Source organism: Syzygium oleosum, unplaced genomic scaffold (genome assembly GCF_021117445.2).
Source record: "Syzygium oleosum isolate NSW1041296 unplaced genomic scaffold, Sole_v2.1 Sole_v2.11, whole genome shotgun sequence".
NCBI classification, from domain to species: Eukaryota; Viridiplantae; Streptophyta; class Magnoliopsida; order Myrtales; family Myrtaceae; genus Syzygium; species Syzygium oleosum.
This window is the reverse complement of record NW_026607495.1, coordinates 4,952,532-4,976,433: the sequence shown is the minus strand read 5'-3', so window position 1 is coordinate 4,976,433 and position 23,902 is coordinate 4,952,532. Positions and strand designations below refer to the sequence as shown.

General features: G+C 39.4%; 1 protein-coding gene across 1 annotated transcript; it reads left to right on the top strand.

The window, feature by feature from the left end:
* The first annotated feature begins 217 nt into the window (after positions 1-217).
* LOC115673808 (G-type lectin S-receptor-like serine/threonine-protein kinase At4g27290) lies at positions 218-3,260 on the top strand. Its single transcript, XM_030596067.2, has 5 exons — positions 218-1,514; positions 2,045-2,184; positions 2,324-2,534; positions 2,690-2,927; positions 3,036-3,260. Exons 1-5 carry the CDS (start codon positions 218-220, stop codon positions 3,235-3,237), a joined length of 2,088 nt encoding a protein of 695 aa, XP_030451927.2. The 3' UTR covers positions 3,238-3,260.
* Positions 3,261-23,902: the final 20,642 nt, after the last annotated feature.

Genomic DNA, 23,902 nt, shown 5'->3' with positions numbered 1-23,902 from the left:
TATTTACGTCTGTTTCTTGCAACCATCTTTCTAGAGAAATTTCCTCTGTCCTTGCAACCATCTTTCTAGAGAACTTCCCTCCGCTGTAAGCGCCAACCATGGTTTCTTTGGGGGGTTAGAAACCATCAACCATGTTTGAAAGAACATAAATCCGACTAAACTCCAAGCCTGAGCCACATGATTACATATAATTCACTATCTGGGTTCTGTTTCTTCGATGGAGATTCTTCCCTCTCCTCTTCACTTCTTCATTTTCATCACTTTGCTTTCAACAGCAGCACTCAGCAAACCTGCTGTCACAATAACTCTGTCTCAACCGGTGAGAGATAATGAGACTCTTGTGTCGGCGGGAGCAAAGTTCGAGCTCGGATTCTTCACCCCTGGAAATTCGTCCAACCGGTATGTTGGGGTTTGGTTCTACAACATCCCGGTAAAGACCATTGTCTGGGTTGCAAATAGAGACAATCCAATCAACGGCTCGTCAGGACTCCTGCAGATTGGGAGAGGAGGGAATCTAGTCATCATCGATGGAACGGGAAGAGCCGTTTGGTCCACGAAGACTGTGAATGTGGCTTCCAATAACGTGGCTGCGCAGCTCCTGGACTCCGGTAATCTGGTCCTGACAGATGAAAGCCACAACGGTTCAGGGAATTTCCTGTGGCAGAGTTTTGATCATCCTTCCAATACGCTCCTCGCGGGTATGAAGCTAAAATGGGACCTGAGGATCGGGTTGAATGGCTACCTGACTTCCTGGAGGGATTCGGACGATCCTTCTACAGGAGACATCACATTCACGCTCGAACTCCAGGGACTACCACAGAAGTTCCTCCGCAGGAATGCTTCAATAATTCAACGAAGCGGGCCATGGAATGGTATTAAGTTCAGTGGAGTGCCCATGATCCCGAATGCGATCATCTATGACCAGGTCGTGACGACTGCTCAAGAAGTGTACAATACCTTTCAACTCATCAACGAGTCCACCATGATGAGGGTCTTGCTCAGCCACTCTGGCACGGTCCAATGCTGTGTCTGGAATGATAACACGCAGTGGACCGTCATATATGAGCTGCCGAATGATTCCTGCGATGAGTATGCGAAATGCGGGCCTAATGCTCTGTGCACAATCGGTGACCTCCGGATATGCAGCTGCCTGACCGGGTACACCCCGAAGTCACCCCAGGATTGGGCGATGCTCGTTTGGTCCAGCGGGTGCGTTAAGAAGAAGCCCCTGAATTGTCCTAAAGGAGAAGGGTTCAAGAAGCTGAAGGGCGTGAAGGTTCCTGATATGTTGAGTTACTGGGTGAACACAAACACGAGCCTCGATGAATGTAGAGCTAAGTGCCTGGAAAATTGTACTTGCACCGCATATGCCAATTCGGACATTAGCGGCAAGGGAAGCGGATGTATCCTTTGGTTTGAAGATCTTCTCGACATCAGAAAGCTTGTCGAATCAAGAAGCAATCAGGATGTTTTTATCCGGGTCATGGAATCGGACCTAGGTATGTTCGAATTCAGTTAAGTAGTCTTTGTCTCCATCTTGTTGTCTCCCAAGCTGTTCCTTAAATTTCTCTGACATTGTGGGTCGTAGGCAATCATATGACGAAAATGTGGTTGGTGGTGGCAGTAGTTGCCACATTGCTCTCTCAACCCATTTTTCTGCTACTTTGTTTCTGGGGGAGGAGAACGAGAAAACTTAGAGGTAAAATGTCTTTCTACCTCGGCAAATATTGACCTTGTTTAGTAATCTCCAGTGCAACTGTTCAGTTTCCTATAGGCATTTTTAACAATATATATGTCACTCGGCATCTTTGATGCTCACTTTGTAAGAATATTAGAATCAGAATTCACTGGTATTGTTGCAGCAATAAATTGGAGGTTCATATAGATGAGGACTTCAATTAGCCCATGGATCAACTTAAGTTCATACCTATTCAAAATTCAAGAAGATCTTTTCCTGAAAAAAACAAAGTGGACCAAACAATTTCGAGCAGATATACTGCAAAAGCCTCTTTTCCTTACACAAGTCTTCGACAATTTTCAGCAGGGCAAAAATCAGAGGTGCAATCTGTGAGTGAAAACAACTTAGAGCTGCCTATACTTGACTTGGAGGACATTACTAAAGCGACTAATAGCTTTTCCTCTCTGAATAAAATTGGAGAGGGCGGTTTTGGTCCAGTCTATAAGGTAAGGACCTTTTCAGTAATAGCAATATGTATAAAGAAAAGAAGTCGTGCATATGTACATACCGAATTAGACATAGATATTTGATTTCAGCTTCGTCGTTTTGAGTGTTTGTCTTAAACAATGAGCGTAAATATCTCAGGGTCTAATGTCCGATGGAGTTCAAATAGCTGTCAAGAGGCTGTCGCGGAACTCGAGACAGGGCTTTGATGAGTTCAAGAATGAAGTCCTGTTGATTGCGAGACTTCAACACCGAAATCTTGTCAAGCTATTGGGATGCTGTATTGATGGAGAAGAAAGGATGTTAGCATATGAATATATGCCGAACGGAAGCCTTGACTCAATAATATTTGGTTTGTTCCTAGGACCTCAACTCAGTGTCAATATGTAGTTGTTAACTTGAAACTTTTCTTTTCAGATAGGATTGCTCCTGTTTAAAGTTGGTTTATGACTTTTAATTGTGAATTATTTCCTGTGGTCATTTGGCCCAAAAAAAATAAACTTACAGGTAATAGAGCAGGTAATTCTCTTGTGTGGAGGCGGCGGTTCGATATCATTGTTGGTGTTGCAAGGGGACTTTTATATTTACATCGCGACTCAAGATTGAGAATAATTCATCGGGATCTAAAAGCTAGCAATGTGTTGCTGGATAGTGAAATGAACCCAAAGATATCAGATTTTGGCATGGCTAGGGCTTTCGGAGGAGATCAATTCCTGGAAAAGACGAGACGTGTAGTTGGGACTTAGTAAGTGCCTTTTCTCAGCATACGAAATATTTTCCATATTCTGATGCCTATATTTAGTGGCTAATTTTAGTAACTGACTCTGTATTTGTGCGTTGAAATTTAATGCAGTGGGTACATGTCTCCAGAGTATGCAATAGATGGAATTTTCTCGACTAAATCGGATGTTTTTAGCTTTGGAGTCCTAGTCCTGGAAATAATAAGCGGCAGGAGGAACAGAGAATTTCATCATCATGATCACAATCTCAACCTTCTTGGACATGTCAGCTTACACTCTAAGTTTCTACTTCATATTCTGATGCTTCTGGAATAAAATTGCCTAAAACTCCGCAACTTTCAGGCATGGAAACTATGGCTTCAAGGAAAGGCTATCGAACTCATAGATGAACAAATGGAAGATTCATTTCCAATGTCGGAAGTTATGAGATGCATCCAGATAGGCCTCTTGTGCGTTCAGCAAAGTCCGGAACAAAGGCCTACTATGTCATCTGTGCTTCTGATGTTGGACAGCGAGAGCACCTCGCTGTTGAAGCCCAAGCAACCAGGATTTTACACAGAGAGGTTTCACGATCAAATAGACAGCGAAACAAACGACTTAACTATTACCTTAGTCGAGGGTCGGTGAATATCCACGAGATTTTGTGCACACCAAGTTAACAACGCACAGTTGATGTGTTATCTGTTATGTTATATATGGAAACTCTAGTAGATAGTATTGTCTGCATAAAAATCAGAAGAGAATCAGTCTTCTTTGACAAAGTGCTTGCTCTGGAGAATGCACTTGGTTTATACTTCTCCTTACCTATATGTATGTAACTTTATCCATATCGACAAGTAAAGAAGTCTCTTCTGGAAGAAAAGAAAACATTGGACCTTTTTAAAAGCCGATGAATTGGATATTTGGAAATAGTTATTTGCTTGGATGTTACGAATTCCAGCCCAAAATCATAACTTGATAGATTAGGTGGACAAGTTTCCATGTGGCCCATCGAAACTTCATAGTACTTTGTCAATCTGAATTCTCTCACTTTCCAAGATGCCAATGAAAAGAGCAAAATTAGGACTAAAGTTCTCCATTCCCCCTGTAGTCTGAAATCATTGGTAATTACCCTTTTTTCTCTTTCATAATGTGGAAAGCAAGTGCAAGCGTCCGCAAATAATCATTGTTTGATGTTCTCATGAGAAAATAATTCTTGTTTGATCTTGCTTTCTCTTCATGCTTTGAGTTTTAATCTAATCAGCAAGGTCAAAAAGGACATAAGGCGTCTAGCTCTGTCAGTGCATGACATTTGTTAGTCGGGAAATGGAAAATCTCTCTGCCGTCGCATTTATCGAAAAGGAAACACTTCCGCTGACCTCGTTCCCCACGTAAAAACTCGTTCGAAAATCCTGCTTGTTCAGGACAACGAATAGATGAAAAAGGAAAGAGTTAAGGTACAAAGAGTCATCAGATTCAACAGACGACAAAACCACAAAGCATAGGAAATGATACTTGCTAGAGAATACAGAAATTTTGAGAAAATTGAAATGGTATAGATTCGAAGTCGATAGATTGGTGCTGTCCAAATCATCCGACATTGTCTTGTTTGTGTTATATTTCGTCGGTCCGCCCATGATGTGTGTGTCTAAGGGACACCATTTGCTCTAATAAGAAGTGTGTCTGAGAGACACCTTTTGAAGAGGTGCGAGGAGAGTTTCTTAAGGGAAGTTAAGATAACTTCCTCAGAAGATGAAACCATATACAAGAGATAATTAGAACTCTCTCTCTCTCTCTCTCTCGACGTATAAGGATTCCGTATCTACTTTGAGAAGACAATCGGCATTAACGTTGTGGAACAAGAATACTTTCCCTGTGATTGTATTCGGACCAACGTGAAGCAGATTCGTTCATCGTTTGCTGGTGATTCAACGTGCGATCTTGGAAATTTTGTTCGTAGTGCATCGAACAGGTTAGTCAATTGACCCGACACTTGCTTCCAATATTGGCATTAGAGCCTCAGTTATGATTTCTGCCTTGTTTTCCCGTTGATTTTTTTTTGCTTGCTGTTTGATATGGAGATCATGATGATGAACTTCATACTGTCTGCATGTTCATTGCTCGGGAATTGCAAGATGAATCAACGAACATGAATTGAATCGAAGAACGGGTTTGAATGTTACGGGCGACCATTCTGTTCGGATGATTTTCGAAAAATTCTTTACGGTGAAAATTATTTTTTATTTTATAAAATTGAAGAACTCGTCGAGACGAGCAGAACGGTGGGTCGAGCGTCGCCGGAAGACGCCGGACGCGCCCACACGCGCAGCCAGAAGCCGCGGCGTGTGGGAGCCACACGCGCAGCCAGAAGCCGCGGCGTGTGGGAGCCACACGCCCAAAGCGCTGGCACTGCTAGAGCGTGAAGGCCATGCGCGCGTCACCAACCGGCGCGTGCTGACGTCATCGATGACGTCAGCAAAACTGTCGGTAACGACACGCAAACGTCATTGATGACGTCATCTCGCCGGCCGACCGACATCCGGCAACCGGTGACCGACCAGACCGGAGACCCGACCCGACCGAAGACCCGACTCGACCCGAGACCCGACCTGTGACCGGTCAACGGTCAAACCGGTCGGACCGGTCAACGGTCGAACCAGTTGGACCGGTCGGACCGGCTCAGAAGCCAGTATTAGGCAGGCGCGTGCGCCACACGCGTCGCACACTTAGGTGGCGTGTGTGGGCGCGTGGGAGCTCCGATTGGAGCGTGGTTGGTACAGTTGTGTTCGTATTCAAATTTTCTACATTGTGGTATAGTTATTTTATATGTTTGAAGCTTTTAAAGGTATAAAAATGCATACGGAACCTTAAATACGTGTATTTTTGGGGTATTATTGCATTTTACTTGTATTTCCCTATGGTTTTGGAAATACAGAAGCTGGCTTACATGTAAATGACCACAAAAGATTATGTAGAGCATGGTTCATTGATGGCATATTTATATGGTTTGACGTGCTTGCAATTTCCTAATTTTGAGCATACTAAAATAATGGCCAGAGATCCTTATTTTTTTCATTACGTCATGAATTCCGCTATTGATTATATTTGTTGCATGAATGTTCTATTTGTTGATTTACATCATGCCATGCTATATGATTGCTAGAAAGGATGTGAACATTGTTTTAAATAATTTTTGTGAATTATCTTTTCTAGTGGGAGTTCGTAGGTTGGTAGAATTAGTAGAAATTCTCACCTAGAACTTAAAATTTGCACAAATTAAACAAGTTAATGATAGTAGAACAATCGTACGCCGAAACTGATTGGGAATATTGTGAACTTTCATTTTGGTGTCTTTTGTTAAATTATCATTAATTTAGTTTGTCTTTGCTGCAAATTAAAATATGTGTGTTTATGTGGAAAATGTACTAGTATTGATTTTGCGTTTATTATGTCAATGTGTAATAGATAGTGATTATGGCTTCGGCATCCAAGACCATTGTGGTTGACCTCAATAAGGGTGAGAAGCTGAACGGTGACAATTATGATATTTGGCACCGAAAAGTTCAATATATCCTGAAGGAGCAAGAGGTTTTGGAAACCCTCAACCACACCATGGATGAACCTGAGCATGGAACTTCTGCTCAACACAAAAGAGATCAAGAAGCTTTTCAAGCTTGGAAAAAGAAAAATAGCATTGCTCGCATCACGTTGCTGAGTTGTATGCAAGATGATCTCATGTGTGAGTTTGAAAGTTATGACAAAACTCAAGCAATGTGGGTTGCATTAAAAGATAAGTTTGGGGGTACGTCTGCCACTAAATTGAGGAGGCTCACCATCAAATTTGACACATATCGGAAGCGCTCAAATCTATCTATGAGGCAGCATCTTCGAGAGATGTCAAACATGATACGTGAGCTAAAGTCGGCAGGTCATACCTTAACTGACAAACAGCAAGTTCAGGCTATTATAAGGTCTCTTCCTGATAGCTGGGAACATGTGATAATCAATATGACGCACAATGAGAATATCGTCACTTTTGATGATATTGCGCGTCATTTGGAATTAGAAGATGAGCGCCTAGAGGCTGTAAAATCCTCTACCCATGCTTATGTTGCTGAATCAGGTTCGGGCAAAGCTTCGGGCATTAAGCGCAAGAGGAACCATATATTCAACAACAAAGGAAAAGAGATCGATCAGGCACCCAAGAGAGCCAAGACCTTCCGACGCAAGAAGCGCGGCGGGAAGAAGGACAAGGCCAAGATGATGTGCTACAATTGTGGTAAACTGGGCCACTTCGCTCGTGAATGCACTGAGCCGAAAAAGGTACCACATTACTCCGTTACTTTGAGTAATGCTTTTGTTTCTAGCACTGTAATGCTTGCTGAATCTTATCCAATGTGGACTGTTGACGCAGGAGCAACAGACCACGTAGCTAGAGACTGAGGAGCATTTGTGGAGTATCATCGGATACAGCCTGGAAGAAGATGGATATATGTTGGAAATAACTCAAGAGTTGAAGTGAACGGTATCGGCACGTGTAAATTAACCTTTCGTGGTAGTCGAAACCTATTCCTACATGATGTCCTCTATGCTCCAGATATTCGGCGAAACTTGGTCTCTGTAGTTGTTCTTCTTAGCTTAGGTTATGTTTTTAATTTTCATGATGATTGTGTTGACTTTTTGTTTGGAACAGTTTATTACGGTTCTGGTTATGTATTGAATGGTTTTATGGTATTAGACATTGACTATGATGTGTACAAAGTTAATGTTAATGGTTGTTTTTCTTTAATTGCATCTTCTAGTAATGTGGAGATTGATGCAAGTACTTGGCATGCTAGACTGGGTCACATTGGGTTACAAATAATGAAACGATTAGCAAGAGAAGGCCTTTTGGGGTCACTCGCTAATGTTGAACTACTTGTATGTGAGCATTGTCTAGCGGGAAAAATAACTAGAAAACCATTTGGTAAAGGAACCAGAGCTGAACTTCCATTGCAACTTATACATTCTGACATTTGTGGTCCTTTAAATGTGAGGGCGAGGCATATTTCATCACTTTTATAGATGACTTCACGCGTTTCGGTTATGTTTTTCTGATCTCTCATAAGTCCGAAGCATTGGATTGCTTTAGGCGGTTTATAGCTTTGGTAGAGAATCAGTTGAACAAAACAATAAAGTCGTTGAGAACCGATCGCGGACGTGAGTATCTATCTGAGCAATTCAAGGCTCTTTGTGATGAAAAGGGAATTGTAAGACAATTGACTATTCCTGGTACTCCGCAACAAAATGGGGTTGCAGAAAGAAGGAATAGAACCCTATTGGAAATGGTTAGGTCTATGATGGTGCAGACAAATCTACCTGTCTCATATTGGGGAGATGCGTTATTGACTGCCACCTATATACTTAATCGTGTGCCCTCTAAGTCAGTTGCTTCCACCCCTTATGAATTGTGGACTGGTAGAAAACCAGACTTAAGTAATCCACGACCTTGGGGGTGTGCAGCATATGTTCATGATTCTTCCCATAAATATGGCAAATTAGGCCCTAGAGGGAAGAAGTGTATCTTTATTAGACACACCGAACACTCCAAAGGGTACGTGTTTATAGGTGAACAAGCTGATGGAAGTGTGACTGAAATGGAGTCACAAGATGTCACGTTCTTGAAGAACGATTTTCCTAGTAGAGGTGAGATCGATAAGGACTTCCAATTACATGAGATGGAAGATCCCGATAACACACCCACTAATGTTATTGAGGGAAATACAGATTTACCTCAACATACAAGATCTAGTGGGAGTGTAGCGTCGCCTGGCGAACCGAATTCTCAAGAAGTTCAGTTGCGTAAAAGTAATCGTAAAAGTATTCCCCGTCGTCGTTTTGAGATTGAAGGGGAAGCATTTATGATTGCTCCACAAGACGATGCGGAGCCTAAAACAGTTCAAGAGGCTCTCTCATCTCCTGTCAAGGAATAATGGAGAAAAGCTTTGGAAGACGAAATTGAGTCTATGAGGACAAACCACGTCTGAGACTTGGTTGATCTACCACTTGATCGCAAGGCTATTGGAAACAAATGGGTTTTCAAGATTAAGCGAAGGGCGGATGGATCCATTGAAAAGTATAAGGCTCGCCTTGTGGCGAAAGGCTATACTCAACAAGAGGGAATAGACTATGAGGAAACTTTTTCACCAGTTGTAAGGTTTACCTCCATACGCCTTATCCTAGCCATTGTTGCACATTTGGACCTAGAATTACACCAAATGGATGTAAAGACAGTATTTTTCAATGGAGAACTAGATGAAGAAATCTATATGAAGCAATCGATAGGTTTCATTGCTGAAGGTCAAGAGCGTAAAGTTTGCAAACTTCATCGCTCAATTTATGGCCTTAAACAATCGTCTAGACAGTGGTATTTTCGTTTTAATTGAGCCATAACTTCTTTTGGGTTCATGATGATCAAAGAGGATCACTGTGTGTATATTAAACGGTCCGAGGATAAATTTATGATTTTATCTCTTTATGTGGATGATATTATGTTGGCTGGGAATGACAAGGGTTTGGTTATAACCATAAAAGAATGGTTGTCTTCTAATTTTGAAATGAAGGACATGGGAGAAGCTGCATATATATTGGGAGTTAAGATTGAAAGAAAACGATCAAAGAAACTCCTTGCTGTGTCACAAGAGTCTTATATAATGAAGATTCTTGAACGCTTCAATTTGCAGCACTGTAATCCCATTGATACCCCTGTCATGCAAGGCGAAGGCATGAGTACTAAAATGTGTCCTGAGACTCCATACGAAAAGAAAGAAATGGTAATTGTTCCTTACGCTAGTGCTGTCGGAAGTTTGATGTATGCTATGATGTGTACTCGACTCGACATATGTCATGCTGTGGGGTTAGTGAGCCGATATCAATCAAATCCTGGTCCAGCACACTGGAAAGCAGTTAAGAGGATCCTGAGATACTTGAAAGGCACTATGGACTATCGACTTTGATATCAAGGGAGTGATCTACGCTTATTAGGATACTCTGATGCTGATTGGGGAGGAGACCTAGATGAGCGTAAATCAATGTCTGGATATGCATTCTTGCTTAATGATGGGGCAATTTCTTAGAATAGCAAGAAACAGACATGCATAGCTTTATCTACGATGGAGGCAGAATTTATTGCATGTTCTGCTGCAGTGCAAGAAGCAGTATGGCTAAAATGTTTCTTGGAAAATTTAGCCATTGTCACTGATGTCCCAAGACCAGTAACAGTATATTGCGACAGTCAAGCAGCCATTGCCTATGTGAAAGATCCCAAGTACCATGATAGGACAAAACACATTGACATAAAGAATAACTTCATCAGAGATATAATAGCGCAGAAGGAAGTAGTCCTGCAATATATTTCAACCAACAGGATGGTTGCTGATCCATTTACGAAGACTGTTCCAAGAGACGTGTTCTTGACCCACAGGATGTCTCTAGGATTATGTAGAATGTGATTATGATATGTAATATTGTTGAGGATCACTGGATTATGTGTGTATATGTATTGTACTTGTTTGTTAATGAATTGATGTTTTATCAATTAGTACAATGTTATGAGACTAGCACAAACACACATATATTGTTGAAAGGTATGTCACCAGGCAATGATTGGCTCACTCACACAAGCAATCACCTCAAACGCTATAGTAAGTGGGTTGAGATGAGACGATATGTATTATAAATGCTGGAATAGCAGTTTAGTACATAAAACGATTTAATGTCGCCTTGATTGGAATCAAGATGAGGTCTGTTATTCATATGTGATAAGACCGAACATGATAGTCCACAATCATGTATGCCTGAAGGTAGCTGGATGCGAGTACTAAATTGGGCGCTGTGGAAAGCGAGCTGATATAGCACTCGGGCTAAACATGAGTACGTGAGAAGCATGTGACTATGTTTAGGCTAAGATTTGTATAGTGGATATGATTAATAAATGACATACGCTCTTATAAAAAGAGAAATCCACTATAGCATGTAATTCATACTACATGTGCTTTATTTGACCAATAAGGGAGATGAGTACAATAATCCCTATTTATTCATCGTGTGAGTCCTTAAGGTAATTTATAATTTACCTTACTTTGTGCCCTATATTACTTCTGACTATGTTCTCAAAATAGAAGATCAATGTTGCTACTTTAGCATGTTACCGGCGGTCATGAATAGATATGGCTTTACGGGACGTGTCTAGGAAAGCAGTTGTTCCGAAAAAGAGAGAGACATGAGTGCGAAGGAAGACTATTATTGTTTTACATCTATCACATGTGTTTACTGGTCGACCAATTATTTCACCTTCAATGGCTTTGGAAATAATTGTAAATACATGGTGTTCTTGAGAAAAGTCAAGTATAACGTTTAAGGGATAGTTATACTTGGACTGATGTAACAAAATATGTCTAGGGCACTGTGAGACATCAATTGTTTATTTATTTTTGGGGTTGTAGCCATTATGTTGTCCCTAACAGGTGCATAATTAGAGCTCCTAAGTGTAGGTGTACTCACTGGTCGCACGGCTTTCTTGCTAGTATGAATTGTTTCTAAGGTAGATAAATGTTGAATGCCTTATGTTCTTGATAGAGCATCATCAAGCCTATCATGTGCGAGTGGGAGATGTTATATTTCGTCGGTCCGTCCATGATGCGTGTGTCCAAGGGACACCATTTGCTCTAATAAGAAGTATGTCTGAGAGACACCTTTTGAAGAGGTGCAAGGAGAGTTTCTTAAGGGAAGTTAAGATAACTTCATCAGAAGATGAAACCATATACAAGAGATAATTAGAACTCTCTCTCTCTCTCTCTCTCTCTCTCTCTCTCTCTCTCTCTCTCTCTCTCTCTCTCTCTCTCTCGACGTATAAGGATTCCGTATCTACTTTGAGAAGACAATCGGCATTAACGCTGTGGAACAAGAATACTTTCCCTGTGATTGTATTCGGACCAACGTGAAGTAGATTCGTTCATCGTTTGCTGGTAATTCAACGTGCGATCTTGGAAATTTTGTTCGTAGTGCATCGAATAGGTTAGTCGATTGACCCGACACTTGCTTCCAATAGTTTGATTGTACCATTCACCCACGGGCGGGTCAATCTAGCTGTCTAAAGTTTAAAGTTCGGGATTGTGCAGCTGTCGACGTGGGTGGTGAAAGATGGCAAGTGGGTCGATCTTATTACCAAGCCAAAGGAACGATGTGACTCCTTTGCACATTGTGGTGCCAACGGAAAATCATGATCCTTACGTTTTCCGGCAATTTAAAGGTAGCCGACATAAAACTACCGGGTACTTCGGCCACGCATGTCGGCATCAATATGACTTCGAGACAGTGCAAAAATGAGTGCTTGTGGAATTGGTCATGCTCAGCCTACGCCAATGCAGATTCCATAAGAGGAGGAAATGGGTGCTTGAGGTGTGGTATGGAGAATTGATCGAAAGCCATAAATGACACATTAGCTTTCCTAATTTGATTCGGGTTCTGGCCACCATAATCTCTTCAAAGGCAAAATAGTGAGCTTTCAGATGTCCTATTTTCACTCATGGAGAGTTAATTCTAAAGACGGCAGATCAATCAATTACTTGAATTTATATGAAATTCAACCGAAGAAGGATTCCTAGGGATGCGTTCTTCTTTTAATTGTAAGCCACAATTCTATAAGTACGAGGGAAATGACACAACCGTTCTCCGGGAAAATCGTCCAAAAAGTCCTGGACCTATTATACGGCAGTCAATTCAGTCTAAAACCTTTCAATTTTGCCAATTCATTCCTAACCCTTTTAACAACTTGCCAATTTAATCTTAAACTTTTCAATTGTGCCAATTTGGTCCTAAACATTTTGATGATTGTCAATTTAGTCCTAAACCTTTTATCGATTTGCCAATTTAGCCATTTTGGCCAATTTAGACCAAAATCGCTAACGTGGCGGTCTAGTCAATGCCGATCATCCTACATGGCATGGCCGGCGATGGTCGGCACTAATGTGGATAATTTTCATAATTTTTATTTATTTAATTTTATTATTTTCCTTTTCTTTTCATTTCTTTTTTCTTTTTCCCTCTTTCCCTTTGTCGACCTCAGGCAAATCCCTCACTAGCATTGGGCCAGGGACACTGGCCTAGGTTGGCAAGGACCGCCCTCACTTGGGCGAGAGTCGCCCTTACCTGAGGCTGGGAAGGGCAGCCCTTGCTTGAGATCGGAGGAGGTTGCTGGCCATCACCGCCACCCAGGCATCCATGGTCAGCACTGACTAGACTATCACGTAAGCGACTTCCGACCAAAATTGGTTGAAAGAACTAAATTGGTAAATCGTTAAAAAGTTTAAGATTAAATTGACAAATCATCAAAATATTTAAGACTAAATTGGCACAATTGATAGTTTAAGACTAAATTGGCAAATTGTCAAAATGTTTAGGACTAAATTACTAAAATTAAAAGGTTTAGGACCGAATTAGCCACCATAGAAAAGATTTAGGACTTTTTGGATAATTTTCCCACCAAAAGATATATATACATTTCTTAACTAACAAACTAAACTCAACAAATACTATTTCAAACATATATACAACTAGCTCAACTTATACCAAAATCCAGCTCCTAGAAAATTTCCGGTGATATCGCTCTCTCGTCCTATTCGCTGGTAATTATAGAACCTAAAAAGGATTTGAGATGAATTTTATGAGCAAACCACTGCTCAGTGAATAGTATAAATTTGTTCTAAACAAATTGAGTACCTACCATGCACATTCTCAAATGACAAAATTATTCAAATCGACTATAATATCAATGTACGAGACTTAATATGAATTTATATCACTTCAACAAAACTTTATACATCCAAAAAATACTCATTCAATCGATAATATCAATATAGACATTAGTGGTTTAGTCCAACGATCAACTTAGTGTTGAACATCAAACTATGGCCACACTTAACCCCCTGATGAGGCATACCAAGATTCCCATTAGTGTAGGTCTCCGCCCATATCAATTAGTGGCTCAGCCCAAACAAGACGTCCGAACAACAATATGTATACTATAACCGATCAATGGGATCATATCATACCGACAAGGGCATAAAACCATCAATGCAATCCCACAACCAATTACAAAACTATTTTAGAATTCATCTAACGTACTAAGTTCATATATCATATGTATAACCTTTTGCAATTCCTTCCATCATGAAGAATACATTTCATAAAATATATCTCAAACCATTTCACAAACAGTCAACTCACAAACTATTTCAATAGATATTTTACTATGCCATGAAATAACCAAAAGGGTAGCAAATGCCCAATCAAACTTTATGCAATAAATATGCTACAAACACCACTTTTTTTTCATTTTAATTAATGTCATACCATGCAAATTCTCTTTCATTATTCATAACATATACAATTCATGTCATTTTCAAGACATGAGTTTAAAGATCATCAAAGAGATAGGCAACACTCACTGCTAACTAAAAACCAAATTGAAAGCTACATCGCCCAAAAGGCTTCAAATTCTATCAATTGTTAAATGTTGAAGATATAAAGCCAGTTCCTCCCAATATGAATATTCCCATTAGGCCTAACATGTCGATTAACATTGATAATCTAGCAAGACCAACATTATTGCATACGAGGCAAAATGGCCGACCAAATCCACAATTGAACGTAGCATAGTTTGTCAAAGAAGGTTAATAATGATTAGGGTTAGATAGGGATGTTATCATATATGTTTGTAGGAAACCAAATCCTGAATGGGTTGATAACCAACATTTTCCAAGAGACTTTGAAATTCCTGAATTTGTCATTTTACTGGTAAAGATGAACAATCGACTATTGAACACATTGGTTGATTTTATAGCCTAGTGTGGAGAAGCATGGACAAATGACTTATTAAGACTTAGGTTATTTCTTTTGTTTTTGTCGAAAACTTCTTTTACCTGATACACTAATTTACCTTTTAATTCGGTGTGTTCATGGGTAGAGATGGAGAGACAATTTCATTCTCAATTTTATAAAATGATACCCGAGGCATTAACTGCTGATTTGGCCACTTTTTTTCAATACAATAGTCGGCCGATCAGTTTGTTGCTCGATTCAAAAAAGCTAGAAATAGATGCATTACTTCACTTCAAAAAAAGAATTTGCAAATTTGGCTTTCATTGGATTGAAATTCAATTTAAGCGAAAAATTCAAATGCCAAAATTTTGTTGATTTACTTCAATTGGCAACGCAAGTATCTAAGTATGAACAACTACCTAGGACAGAGATAAAGGGCCACTTGAACACTTTACACAAAATGTGGTTTTCGTGGAATAACATGTCAGACGATAAATCTGACCAAGATAAAATACGACAAGGAAAAATAGAATTTGTCAATGAGAATGGGGCACATGATGACTCATAATTATCCAATCATTCAATTCTTTTAAAGGGGACATATGTTGACACTAGAAAATGATCAACTTTTTTGTTATAATCGACAAGTGACAGACTTGTCAATAGTAGCAAAGTTTGGTGAACAGTAGAAGTAAATGAAGAGTAGTGATATTTTTACATATTTTAAGCTCAACAAATATCAGTTATCTGGGATGAAGTCATTAACATCAATATCGACGTGTAAGTGATGAGAGCAAATATTAGTTATTTGGGAATAAAGTTATCGACATTGATATCAACGTGTAACTAATAAGTACTAATGTTTTCGGATATTTAAGCTCAACAAATATCAGTTATATGGATATGAAGTTCTCCACATCGACATGTAACTCATAAGTAGGGATTTTCGGATATTTAAGCTCAGCAAATATCAGTTATCTAAGATAAAATCATCGACATCGATATTGACATGCAACTGATGAGAGCAAATATCACTTATTTGGGGATAAAGTCATCGACATTGACGTGTAATTGATGAGTAGTGATATTTTCGAATATTTAAATTCTTTTAGATAAGTGTTGTTAGATAATAAGAGACTGGGAAGTAAATTATTTACTTGAATTGTCTAAACTCTATTTGTAACCGTCAATTGTAGGCTTTTAATAAACACATAGTACTTTTTGTAAAGTCTCCAGACAATCATGACAAAAACCTGTTATCTTTTGTCAATCTTATCTTTCAATTATCTTTCCATTGTCGAACTTTAGTCGTACTTTCATGTGTCTCATTGTCAATTAAATTCTGGCGTTGTATCTTTATATCATTGCATTTTGTCGTCAATCAAATTCCAGCAAAACTTTTTATGTTGTCGGGCTTCATCGTTAATTAAATTTCGTTGAAGCGTATCTTTTCCGTGTGTTTCATTGATATAACTCCTGTCTGGAATCACCACAGATCCCATCTCTTCTTAATAAAATCCGAAGAACATATTTCGGTGAAAGTTATTTCGTCGTCGATTAAATTTCGAGGAAAGAGGGGATGATGGACAAACTTGGCTGATTTTGGGCCCGTTTGGTTCGACTTTGGGGGAATGCATTTGGGGGAATGCAAATACCTTTGGGCTAAAAGGGTTTTCCGAAATGCAAATAGCGTTTGGTAAGTGTTTTATAAAATCAACTTGGGCTAAAGGACTTTTGCTATTTTTTTTTTTTAAAAAAACGCTCCGGTGGAGCTACACCGCTGGCCATCGCCTCCGGCCAGATCTAGTCGCCGGCAACCACCGCCTGGGGTCGCGCGACCCTGGCGACCGCCGCCTAGGGGTCGCGCTACCCAGGCGAAGCGTTGCCTGGGTCGCGCGACCCAGGCGACCACCCGAGGTCCGGCAACCCCAGGCGGCGGTCGCCGGGGTTGCGCGACCCCCGGGCGGTGGTCGCCGGAGTCGGGCTAGCCCTCAGGCGGCGGCCGCCGGCCGCCGGATCTCGGTTTAGGGAAGATGAACAGTGTCGATGAATAGTGCAAGTTGCATTCCGAAAATGCAACTTCCCAAAGTACCTTCAGGGGAGCATTCCAAATGCAATTGCATTTCCTCAAAATGAGTAAAAAAAATTGCCAAACGCCATTTGCATTTGGCCAAGGGACTTTAGAGGCCAAATGAGCATTGGGAATGCTGAACCAAACGAGGTCTTTGTCGACCAAAAAATTCAACTATCTCATCCAATTTCATGGAGGCGTGTCCTTCTCCTATATAATGTCTAATCTTCTAGAAGAGGAAAATTCTGAAAAATTAGAATAGGAGAATATACCTAAAAAAGAGGGCCAAGAGCTTCCTATACGATAGGGTGAGAGTGACGCATCATGCTAAACAATTACCGAGAGTCACAACCATCATGACTGACCCAGTTTCTGTGTTTGTCGTGAAGCCTCGATGGACACCTCGAGACGGTCGAGTCTCCCGTCAATCTTCTCTTTGCGAGATTAAATAGATAATGGCGAGTCAATAACGACGACGGCAATAGTCTGGGATGGGACCACGGACTAATCAACGTCGGTCGATCCACGTGAATTGGGTGTGTTACGAAATTTAGCTTTCTTGGGAGATTATTTCTTTAGACAAATTGCCGTTTCACAACTTTTACCACTTTAGCACCCTCCATTTTCAGCACCACGAGCTTGCGCCATCGGTCCCACATAACCGTGCATGTTCATTTATTTTCCAAGGGACAATAGAAAAATAGTTCTTGTATTCTTAGTCAATATACAATTTGATTCTTGAACTTTGATGTTGGTCAATTTGGTTCCATTCAAAGAATACAAAGATCACACTGAACATTAATTAGGTATACCTATCTTTGTTTTTTTTTTTCTCCCATCATAGCTGCTTATATCAATCCTTTGTGCCTAGCTTAGTCACCACAGAAACCTGTCGTCGCCATTGCCAACACCTACTGTTGTGGTGTCCGAGCAACCTGCTGCTTTCACCATCACCATTGCGAAGGAACACCCGCCCTCCTCCAAAATAACCTCGATCTAAGGCCATCTATGGCATCGCCACCCCAAATTTAGGTCATAGATGCCATGGACAACCTCATTAATTTCACCCTTGACGACCTTGGATCAAGGTTTTCCGTGGTGTTGTGAGCTAAATCCAAGGTCACGACAGCCACGACAATCATCACCAAGGTCGGCACAACTCCGCGTGTGAGTGGAGAGAGAGAGAGATATATATGTAGCATCGCCACCAGTGGTCAGAGGCGGTAGGGGTAAGGTTTGGTGGTAGCGCGGGACGGCGGCAAACTTAAATTGAAGTTTCAAGCGTGAGTGATTTACGAAAAGTTCATAGGATGAAAGGTGCAAATTCCTAGTTTTGAAAATAGATAGTGCAAACTCATGTATATGTTCTATATTTTTCTTAGTTTTTTACATGATTTCGAAGTGTTCGAAATAAAAGTTCAGAAATATATCATCTACTTCTATAATGTGAATTGAAATGGAGATTACAAAAGTGTTGGAGACAACCGGGCAACAATCACCAAGAAGTCACCCAATTCATGATCAATATCTTCCCCAAAACTAAACTGACCAAAGTCGACTTAACCGAGCAACAACCAGCAATACAACTACGCAATATGTAAATATAATGTTGTTATGATAAGGAGACAAAGGCAACAATAACATCAAAATTTAACGTGGAAATTCAATGTGGGAAAAAATCACGGATGGCTCAAAAACTTCTACTAATCATGAAGAATAGTATGATAAACAAAATTATTCTCTAGTCACACATTAGAGACATAACATTAACAATACATCAGTATTTTCATCACCACGAATGTGGCTTAATACAAATGGAGGAGAAAAACCTGTCCACAATTAGAGAATTCTGAAAAGGTTCTTAAAAATGAAACCGATCAATTTATAGTCTTCGATCTCACGCATTACATGCTGAAATTTGAGTCAATTTCGGCAACATTTAGCTTTCGAATCGGGACCGCAAAGCCACGCCCCTTTTCTTCCTTCTCCGTCGCTCCCTCTCGGTGCACTTTCTTCTCTCTCCTCCTGGGCTCACACGCACGAAGCTGCCCCCATTCTTTTCTTTCTTCTTTGCTTTTTGACCTTTCTGACTCTTTTTTTTTCTTTTAGTTTAATGTCAGTTGGGGCCCACAAGAGGTGAACCTAACCAACAAATCTCTCCCTCTGCCTTACGTGAAAAATCACGAATAGCCAAAAACTTCAGCTAATCAAAAAACATAGTAAGAGACACAAAACATTTTACCCTAGTCACATACTAAATGCTCAATATTAATAATAAAACAACATTTTCATCGTCACGAAGGTGAATTAATACAAATGATGAAAAAAACCCTAACGACAATTGGAGAATTCAGAGAAAACTCTCAATAAACAAAACCGATTAACTTATAGCCCTCGGTCTTATGAACAACGTACTGAAATCTGAGCAATTCCGTCAATGTTTGGCTTAATCCGCGCTCCTATTCTTCCTTCTCCTTCGGTCGCTCTCGGTCGCCTATCTCGATGCACTCTTTTTTCTCTCCTCTCCTCTCCTCTTGGCTCACACGCACGAAGCAGGCCCCTTCTTTCTTTTCTTCTTTGCTTTTTGACTTTTGGCTCCTTTTTTTTTTTTTTCTAATCCAATGTCAGCTGGGCCCCACAAGAGGCGGACCCAGCCAACAAAAAGGATGGTTCTTTTCTTTGCCCGGTGAAAAAATAATTTTTATATTAAATCTCATTAAAAAGCAAAGGCTAAAAGCAAACGTCCAGCGAAACCGAAACATAAAAAATATCCATGCCTAAACCCTAATCTTCCCTCAAATTGAAATCGCACAATTTAGGACGGCCAGATTCCCAAACCAAACACTCCCATGGATCGAGTCTGTAGACCGGATATCATCAACCCTTATTAAATCTTATGGTACTCGCATAGATATATTGTGTTATGCATATTGATATCTTGTGTTATTAGTCAATAGTGATTGGCTCGATCAAACATATCTGATCTAGTATTTTGCTTTATCACCGATAATTTGTGCAATATCACACAATATCTTCTCCCAAGCTCTCCAATGTTATACTCTTATTTTGAATGTTAAGCGCACAGTGGTCAAACTAATAAATTTTATTAGAAGTCCTAAAATTTTGGGTACGAGATTTGATTGATCAAGGGTCTCTTCTAATTATGCAATCAAGTCTTGAGAGAAGTACTTTGTCATCATTTCTCATACACCCACCAAGTGGCAATTTCTGAGGCAAATTGTGAGAAGATTGTCTAATCAATTTTAAGCCTATTTTAAGATTTGATTGATGAATGGTCTCTTCTAATTATGCAATCAAGTCTTGAGAGAAGTCCTTTGTCATCATTTCTCAGACACCCGCCAAGTGGCAATTTCTGAGGCAAATTGGGAGGACAAAAACATTGGATTGTGGATGATAGATAATTCAAAGCATGTGCATTGTTAATTGTGAATTATCTTGTTTTTAACACCTCACAGTGCCTATTGTACTTTAGCACATATTTAGAATAATCGAACGAAAGGAAAAACACTTGGAAATTCAGGGGAAAATAGTGCAAGAGCAAACATTACACCAATAGAATAATGACTAAATTTCTTCATTGTAACTAAGGGCTATTATTATGAGTTCTCTACATTCTGCTTCTTATTGTACGACGGCCAATTCAGTCGTGAACCTTTCAATTGTACCATTTAGTTCTCAACATTTTGACAACTTGCCAATATAGAAAATTATCCAAAAAGTCCTAAATATATTGCACATTTGACAATTCAGTCATAAACATTTTAATTGTGCGAATGAAGTCCCAAACATTTTCAAGCTTTGCCAATTGAGTTTATCTGGCTAATTTTGATCAGAAACCGCGGACGTGGATACCGACCGTCCTACGTGGGACAATCAGTACTAACGTGAATAACTTTTAATAATATTTTAATTTTTTTCGAATCTATTGTTATTATTATAATTTCCTTTTTTTCTTTTCTTTTCTTTCTTTTTTTCTTTTTCCTTCTTTACTTTTTATTTCTTTTTTCATTGTTAAGGCCAGCAAGGGGCCGTCGGCCACCAGCCAAGGCCCGACAACCCCCACCAGCCATTGGGCGAGGGCCTACAAACCCTCGCAGGCCGCGGGTGCAGGCTGCGAAGCCCTCATCAACAGTTGGCGAGGGTTGCGGCCCTTCCTGCCCTCGCAACTGCTAGTGAGGGCTCACAAGCCCTTGCCTAGTGGCCGACGAGTGTCACCAGGCCTCGGCCTATGACCGAAGGCCCTTGTCAGCCTTAATAATAAAAAAAGAAAAATAAGTAAAGAAGGAGATAAAAAAAAAGAAAGAAAATTAAAAAAATATTAATAATATCTGAAAATTTATTAAAATATTATTAAAACTTATCTATGTCAACACCGCTCATGCTACATAAGATAGCCGGCATCCCCGTCAGCAATTTTAAGCCAAAATTGGTCAGATTGACTCAATTGACAAAAAGTAAAAATTTTAGGACTCAATTGACATAATTAAAAGGTTTAAAATTGAACCGAATAAGTTTATAATGTTTTGGACAATTTTCCCTATATATCTTGTCATCTAATAAAGTCAATTGCTCATGTACTCTTCACATTGACACACAGAAGTATACGGATATTACATAATTCTCCCTTCCAAGTATCTCTAATATGGTGTAGTCCCCCTGCGCCTCAACCTTTTTGTCTTTTACGAGAAGGTATGGTTAGAGTTAGGGAAAATTGTCTGAAATGTCCTAGACATATTGTTAAGCAGCCGATTTATTTCTAAACCTTTCAATTAAGCCAATTTAGTCATAAACCTTTTAACAACTTGCCAATTTAACTCTTAACATTTCAATTGTGCCAATTTAGTCCTAAACTTTTGATAATTTGCCAATTTAGTTCTAAACCTTTCGATGATTTGTCAATTTAGTCCTTCCGGCTAAAATTAACCGAAAATCTCTGATGTGACAATCTAGTTAGCACCGACCATCCTACATGGCATGGTCGACACTGACGTGGATAATTTTTTCAATTTTTTAATAAAATTTTTAATTTTTTAATTTTCTTTCCTTTCCTATTCTTTTTTTCTTTATCTTTATCCTTTTCTTTTCTTTTCTTTTTCTTTTTCTTTTCTTTCAATTTTTATCAACACATTCCCCAAAATCATCTTTAACAATCATCATTTATTGTCAAAATCAAATCATACAACACCCTTATTCTTCCTCTAACTCCATTGAATTTCATTAATTCACAAATTATAGATATAATATAATAGTAGATAGATTATGGATCTTTGTTGCAATCCTTTATATGTTGCGTAACTTCTTTTAACACATTTTTAAGGAACATATATATATTATTTATTATTAGTCAACATATATAGTTCATAGAAATGACTTCTTTACATATTACATCATACAATTTTAAAATATTCTTTTCTAAAATCAATGTTAGATAAATGAAAAAACATTTAAGCTTTTTTTTTTTTATCTAATTAGGGTAAAAGGTAAGGGTTTCTATGGAATTTAAAACGAAATGGAAGAAAATGGTGCTTTGTGATTACTTGGTTCGACCATAACTTCTATTCTACCCAACTTTCTTATCATTTATTTGATTGCCTGGCTACACGCGAATTACCTTTTTTGTCCCAAACCTCCTAGATTGGAATCTTCTAATACTCTTTATATGTGAACTGAAGAATTTCCCCAGCTGTTGGGTCAATGAAGCCATGTGAACTGATACTTTGTATTCATTACCCACTTCATAGTTGGGGCAGGTTGTCTGGAGTTCAAAGCATTAGGTACCAAGGAAAGTGACATGAACAAAGTCCTTTGCTGTTGCTGAAAATACGGGATGAAATATGTAATCATCTAGTTCTCTCAGTGCTTGACATTATGTTCGTCGGGAAATTTGCAATCACTTAGTGTTTGTCAACTTTAGGTCTATATTTTACCTGGAAGACCTGCAGCTGCAAAGTTAATCACAAGTCTGGAGTCATCTTATGTCAACTACGTCTATTTGCTGATAAATCCACCAAGTTCCCTGAACAGGCAGGACAAAAACCTAGAAAAAGACTATAATCAGGAAAAAGACGTCAATATTTGAACTAGGGCTATACCGCAAAATATCCTTCCAGAAGATCCACAAAGTATCATTTACTTCAGGAACTTATAGAGAGTTTTATCATATAAAGGAAACACTTCCATGGACCTCATTCCCCACGTAAGAACTTGTCCGAAAATTATTTTTGTTCAGTACAGTGAATCGATAAAAAAAAGAATAAGGTGCAAAGATGTAAACAGATTCAATAGAGAACAAAGATAAAGCATGGACAATGATGCTTACTATGGACTTCCAAAATTTTGGGCAGATTGATTTGGTATAGATTCAAAGCTGACGGGTCGGTGCTGAACGAATCATCCAGCATTTTCTTGTTTCATTGTATCATTGACCCCCGGGGCGGGTCAATTTAGCTATGATGAGAAGTGCTCTGTTACAATCGTGTCCCAAGCATATTACGTGTGGAGCCCAAGAGAAGCCATCAAGATTGACAATAATGAAAAGCATTCCTATAGGTCAACACGAAATACACCTGATAAAGTAAATTCTATAGGTGAAATCCTCATCTTATTCGGCAAATATTTCATCTTATTTTACTGCCCTCGCTCATGAGAATGCTTTTGATCTGTAAGAAAGTTTTGCTGTCGTTGTTGATCAGAGCCCAATACTTGGGGAGCCCCAATACAGCTTAAAAATTTAACACGTTTAATATCTAGTTAAACCTACCTTCACCGAAAAAGTAAAGTCATTCAGTTATTATCAATTGCTTATTCTGTATTTCAGACATCAAATATAAGTTTCTTTTTTCTGTCACTCTTCACCCGTGAACTTGACAATTCCCTCCCTAGCGTGGCGGGGAAAAGAAGCAATGTAAGAGCCACCTTACAATAATTACAAGATTGACTGCAGTGAACAAATATTCCAGGAGGTCAACACTTCGACGCATCAAATAGTTTCTTCTTCCCAATTTGCTTCTCTTATAAAGGTGAACACCCATTAGAAGAAAGGGTAAGAAA

What these genes read in the sequence shown, in the direction of transcription:
- LOC115673808 (XM_030596067.2), top strand. Translation starts at nt 218, where the DNA reads ATGGAGATTCTTCCCTCTCCTCTTCACTTCTTCATTTTCATCACTTTG. An exon ending in CCTAGGTATGTTCGAATTCA is followed by an intron (nt 1,515 to 2,044) that starts GTTAAGTAGTCT and finishes AATTTTCAGCAG; the next exon opens with GGCAAAAATCAGAGGTGCAA. An exon ending in CCTTGACTCAATAATATTTG is followed by an intron (nt 2,535 to 2,689) that starts GTTTGTTCCTAG and finishes ATAAACTTACAG; the next exon opens with GTAATAGAGCAGGTAATTCT.